The 6,089-nt window shown below is 35.2% G+C and overlaps 1 protein-coding gene across 1 annotated transcript; it reads left to right on the forward strand.

Annotated features, from left to right (window-relative positions):
- The first annotated feature begins 366 nt into the window (after positions 1 to 366).
- LOC114287603 (ubiquitin-conjugating enzyme E2 variant 1C) lies at positions 367 to 5,456 on the forward strand. The gene is made up of 4 exons (XM_028230994.2): positions 367 to 549; positions 2,874 to 3,013; positions 4,103 to 4,228; positions 5,047 to 5,456. The coding sequence occupies exons 1-4, from the start codon at positions 516 to 518 to the stop codon at positions 5,185 to 5,187; spliced, it is 441 nt and encodes a 146-aa protein (XP_028086795.2). The 5' UTR covers positions 367 to 515; the 3' UTR covers positions 5,188 to 5,456.
- The last annotated feature ends 633 nt before the right edge of the window (positions 5,457 to 6,089 follow it).

The following is a 6,089-nucleotide window of genomic DNA, read 5'->3' on the forward strand; positions in this document are numbered from 1 at the left end:
ACGGCCACCACCACCAACATCGTCTCTATCACCACCATCGTCGCCCTACCACCACACCATCACCTCCGCCTCTACTTTCATTTTACACCACGTTGACCACCAAATATAGAAAAATATTTTTTCTAAAAAACATAATATGAAAAAAAGTTTTCTGGCCAAACAAACAGAGCGTAATATGTTAATAAAATTAAATTATTATAATAAGTTGATTCAACTTCCATTGGCTCAAACCTGAAATGATGACGACTACATTTCCAATTAACAAAGCAATTAACATATGGTAAATAACACAAGGCCCTAGGGGACCACGATGATACTGGGTCAGACTATGAAAATTAGCTAGGCCCAGAATGACGACATCGGTCTTGGACCAAGCCCAATCAGGCCCTCTGGTGAGTGAGTCTCATCATCTATCTCATGTACTCTCTTCGCTTTGTTCGATTCCCTTATTTTTGTTTGCTTTTTTGAGTTCGATTCGATCTTCGCTCTTTACTCGAAATCTCTCTCAGCCATCAATGACGATCGGTTCAGGAGGATCAAGCATCGTCGGTAACATAATATTTCACTCCATTTCCATTCACAAAAATACACACACACACACACACACATATATATATATATATATATGTGTATGTAATTTTTTTTGGCATTGAGTTTTTTTATTTTGATTGCTTGTCAATTAATTCGATGATTTATTTTGTTTTATTTTAAACAACTCATTTTTTGAAGGCATAAATTCACTTTACCCCCTCAAACTATCCCCTTTACAACTTTTAATTTGAACAATTATTTTCTTGAAATATTTTGATATTATTATTAGTTCACTTACCCCCAAACCCAAACTGTCTACGGATTTAATTTGATTGTATTTTGTGTTTTATTGAATATTTTCAACAATTGATTGTGTGTTTTGTAGGTACCGGGATATTTGTTGTCTTACTATGTTTAGTTCGTGTGTGTGTGTGCGCGCGCGCGCGCGCGTAAACAAAATGAAATCAAAGAAAATGTAAACACAATCAAACAGGAGTGCTTTTTTGAATTTCTTACTGATGATGAATCATTTTTTTTTTTTTAAACATTTTTGATAGAATCTTAAAAGGTCAATCTTTATATCATATTTGTGATTGCTGAGCTGAGAGCACCTTTCATTGTTGTTGAAATAAGTAATTGCACTAGAAAATGTCAGTGAGTACAAATATTGATTTTCGCAAGTTAAACAATATGATAAAATGAAGAGAAGGAAACAAAACTGGCTAGATTACTTACACATTGCTTGATCCTCTGAAAAGTCGAATAAAGAGGCCGGTAGCTATAGACCATGAATATGATATCTATCACTGTATTGTATGGAATTCCGACAATGGTGGGGTGTTGGAATATTGCTATTGATTAGTCATGTCATATAGGCCCAAGTTGGACATCCAATTGCTTCGATTTGAATTATCCAGAGGATGCCTTATAAAAGCAGGCACGACAATGCTTTCTTCAGCACTTTCTGTATTCTCGTCTTTCGGTAGCCCCTGACAACAATCCAATGCATTGCTTACTGTTCGGCATGAGACAATTCTTCTTATAAAGTGACAATTGTTGACTCCATAATCTCTTGCCTAAGACCACTATAGATGAAAGATCCTTCACATGTTTAATCTCCACCACTGGAACCAAATCACTCCGTTCCAAATAAATTTTGTCAGCTTATGTTTTGTTTGCATTTTTTTCTTTTCCCCTATCTCTGAGTAATAAATGACATGACATGACATGACTTGATATGCTAATAAATTTCTGGTTGTCATGATATTTACAAAAGTAAAGATGAACTACTAAATTAACCCTTGCACTTTAAATAGAATGCATAGCCATTGATAAATAAATATCACTTCAAAGCATTTAAAATAACTTAAAAAATAAAGTTAATAAGGCCAAAGAATGCAACCATTTTTAGCTACATTTAGCTTTTTGCCTCAAGATCCTTCTAGCTCAAGTGTACGGGCTGCTTGCATATGGTTTCTTTTTAAAGTTGTTTAGTCTATAAAATAGAGCTAGGTTTGATTGATAGTTCGTGGTTTGCCATGGGCCTAGGATTGTGAAATTTGTAGCCAACAATATGTTTGTGTATCCTATTTGTCTTAATAGGAAAACAAATGTTCAATGTTGTTTTTTGCTTGGCCTTTTCACTAGAGAAATTGATGGACACTCCAATGATCATTACTCATTAGTGACACAAAACAATGACAAAGAAAGAACACAAAAAGATTGGTAAGAAGATGACTTTTAGAGGGTATAGTGTAACTTTTCTTGTTTCTCACAGCTTCTCTCCAGTCCACATTGTGAACTGGATGATCCAGTTGCCCACTACGGGCACAGCTTCATTAATCCAATCTGTTCATTTTGTAGGTCCCTATGTATAGATTGTTCATGAAAAAAACTAGCCCATTCCTATAATTGTAACCGTGATAGCAAGCAGAATAGCCATCAATCGGTCTTTCAAATCATTCATCTTTCCCGTCGTAGTATCTATAGTTTTATCCATGTTCAGCAGAGAGAAGTCATCCTTTGGGCAGGCCTGAACCATCCATTTTTTTGAAGAAAAATATGGCTACAATTATCAGACAGTCCAATCCGCAAGGCGCTCAATGTTTATGAAAATTTTGCATAAACACTTTCTCTGCTTCAACTCAACAAAAAAAGTGTCAGACCTTGCAGTTTGTTTGCAAGTGTACTATTTAAACAAAACTGAACTCAACTGATTTCTACTGATGTTTTGAGACATCTGTTTAATCAACTGAACATGCAAGTTTTCACTATGTCATGTCATGCACAGTGAACCAGCTTTCTCTATGATGGGATTCTAAAAATTTGTTGTTGCTCTGCAGTTCCTCGAAACTTCAGATTGCTGGAGGAACTTGAACGTGGGGAGAAGGGTATTGGAGATGGTTCTGTTAGCTATGGAATGGATGATGCTGATGACATTTTCATGCGCTCTTGGACTGGTACCATAATTGGTCCCCACAATGTAATTTGCCTTTTTAACCGCCTTGTTTTTTTTTTATAATTCTAGTAGACAAATCTTATGTTGTTTCTATGACGGTAGTCTTAAATTTTGTTGCTGCTTTAGAATATCAAGGCTACCATTCATTGCTTGTTATGTCAAGTGTTCCATCTATGATGATATTTATTTACATGTTACTCTGTGATGCTTTACATTTTTCTGTTTTGATACTTTAAATGCACATGTTTTTTGTTTTAAGACTTCAAATTGTTTTCTGGGTACTGGTTTGTCCTGGTGCCATTGATTTTGCATTTTGCAAATTTTCTGGGTTTCAACATTTGGATGAGTGTAAGAGAGGTGTGATGAGGCAAAATCCACCAAAAATAAATCATTTTCATGAGTTGCTACTGTAACTTTGTGGGTGGCCTTTAGAACATGAGTTGAATACTAGCGCATGCAGGATGCTTTAAGATACAAATTTGCCAATTGCAAGAAATAGAAAAGAAAATGCTGACTTTGCTTTGCATATGATTCATCAAATTTGAACTTTGTCTTTTGCGGTGTAACCAAAATAATAACTGAGCAAATACTAGAACGTGAACAAGAGTGTTAACATACAAGATTGGTTTATGCAACATGATCAACCTTAGAGAGTTTTTCCAGGATTTTTACCTAGTGGGGGCAAAACCATACCTAGAACCCTGTTGTGTTTTTACATATACATCTAGAAGGGAATCGTATTTGGGGATATGAATTCTATACTTTCTAAAAAGTATTGTATACTTTGTAGATACTCTAGGTCACGTATCCAAGCTATTATGAAATTGAGATTGTAATAATTCTTGCATGGTATTAGAGTATACCTGTCAGAATAAATATAAGAATATTTTTCCAATATTTTGCTTGCTTCTTAGAGAAGATGAAAATAGTGATATCATAGTACCCTATCTTTTCAAAATTTAATGAATTGATGTATCCTTAATGTGACATACATGTGCCCAATCTTTTTCTGAATGCATATTTTCTTATACATTATACTAATTTTTATTTTTACATTATATATATATATATATTTGTAAAACTGTAACTCATTAATGAATTCTATTATTTCAGACTGTACATGAAGGTCGCATTTATCAATTGAAGCTGTTCTGTGACAAAGATTACCCTGACAAACCTCCAAGCGTTCGTTTCCATTCCCGAATTAACATGACCTGTGTGAATTCCGAGACTGGAGTGGTAATGTTGTAATTTTATTGTGCGATTGATTTTATGGAGACTTTTAATATTACATGAATTGGATTGCAATTTTTGTTTTTATCTCTCGTGCATGGCATCCAGTATTGGTTTTAGGGCACAATGAGTGAATAACAAATAGCCCAGTACAAGGATGTTTGGAGGCAACTCTGGCCAAGAATAGTAAAATGTATTTTGTGTCGTTTTCATGTTGATGGGATTGGAGATCCCTGCATTTTCTGGTATTTGGTGTAACAGAAAACGAAAGTCAGCAGAAAATATTTTCCGTGGTCAACAGAAAACAAGCTTGTTTAGGTAGAAAAACTTTCACTTTTTGAAAGGTGGAAAATGTTTTCCTGACTGAAGTCTTACCAATGCCACCACACTACAATTGCTGCCACCACCCCAACCACTAGCATATAAGCTTAAAAATCGCAGCTAAACATAGGAAAAAGTTTTTCATTATGTTTTCCACTGAAACAAATGGAGCGCTCGCTTCTGTTCCAAGTTTTCAACTTCCACTTGAGTGATTCGATTCATTTAGTTTATGTTCCAACTTCTGCATGAGAGATTTGATTTTCCATTTACCGTTATGATTTCTCATCTAGTTTCTATTCCAATTTCCCCATGACAGATTTGATTTTCTATTTCCCCTTCTTTCCACAATGAAATTATGCATTCAGTCAGACCATGTCTTAGAAACCAAATAAAATCCTCACCGAAAAATGCAATTTAGAAACAATTATTCTCTGTAGTCAGCTCCCCAATATTAGATTTGTGGTTTCATTATGGGATTTAATATGAGTAATTTTCCATAACAGGTTGAGGCAAAGAAGTTCGCTATGTTGGCGAATTGGCAACGGGAGTACACCATGGAAGTCATACTGACGCAGCTGCGGAAAGGTATGGCGGCCTCACAGAACCGAAAGCTTGTTCAGCCTCCAGAAGGTACCTATTTCTAAGTTTGGTATGAACCTCCTCCTAACGCTGTGTTTGGTTGGGAGATTTGGAAAAGGAAAGGGAAAAGATAGGTGAAATGTGAATATTTCGCCAAATTCCTTTTCAAATCTTCCAACCAAACACAGCGTAAAGGTACCTCTGTTCTACCAAAAATCTGAGAATGTTGTAGACTGAATTTCTCACATAACCAATACACAGTTTCGAAATTGTTGAGTCAGAACCTTGTGAATGGGATTGTTCAGTTTTATTAATCGTGCATCGTAGTTATAAATACTGGTGTGAAACTTTGTTGAATCTTCAATTCCATGTTCTTTAGTTTATGAAATTAGGTATTACTTAAAGAACAAAAGAGAACAGAAAGAATGCTCACATTAAAAATTTGATATGAGTAAAGACTGCGATTTGCATCGATTGGATGGATTATAGGCTACATCGCAAATGTTAAATATTTTATTGGACCATCCGGTGGACCATTAGAAAAACAAGATTGACCCGGTTGAAGATATCATGAGCAAGTTGGAGAGTAAAGCTAAGGCAAGGTAGTGCTCGAGTTTTTTATCCGTGGTTTTAAAAGTCATTGATTTTTCGCATAAATTTGAAGTTATTTGAACATGGGTCAATGTCCACAAAATTGGGTTGACTGAATCAAACAAGGTGTGTTCGCTTTTTGTTTTTGTTAAAAGGAAGAGAAGCCATGCTAGCTTGAACCAGTTTGAACTAATAAGTCACCTATATAAAGAAAAAACTATGTTGAAAAACAGCTTTGAGTTGAGTCCCTACTACTAATTAAAGATCCTTGCTTTGCCAGTAAATCTGCTTGACTTATAATACACGGGGGGATTGTGTGCTATAGAACTCTCAAGATCAAATATTAATTGTTATTAATAAAAAAACTGAGCAGATG

The sequence above is a fragment of the Camellia sinensis genome, chromosome 12 (genome assembly GCF_055761805.1).
Source record: "Camellia sinensis isolate YWXY chromosome 12, ASM5576180v1, whole genome shotgun sequence".
Classification (NCBI taxonomy): Eukaryota; Viridiplantae; Streptophyta; class Magnoliopsida; order Ericales; family Theaceae; genus Camellia; species Camellia sinensis.

Bases quoted from the DNA above. Each gene is read 5' to 3' on its own strand.
- LOC114287603 (XM_028230994.2), top strand. From the start codon at position 516: ATGACGATCGGTTCAGGAGGATCAAGCATCGTCG. The intron at 550-2,873 runs GTAACATAATAT...GTTGCTCTGCAG, and splicing joins AGGAGGATCAAGCATCGTCG to TTCCTCGAAACTTCAGATTG. The intron at 3,014-4,102 runs GTAATTTGCCTT...CTATTATTTCAG, and splicing joins CCATAATTGGTCCCCACAAT to ACTGTACATGAAGGTCGCAT.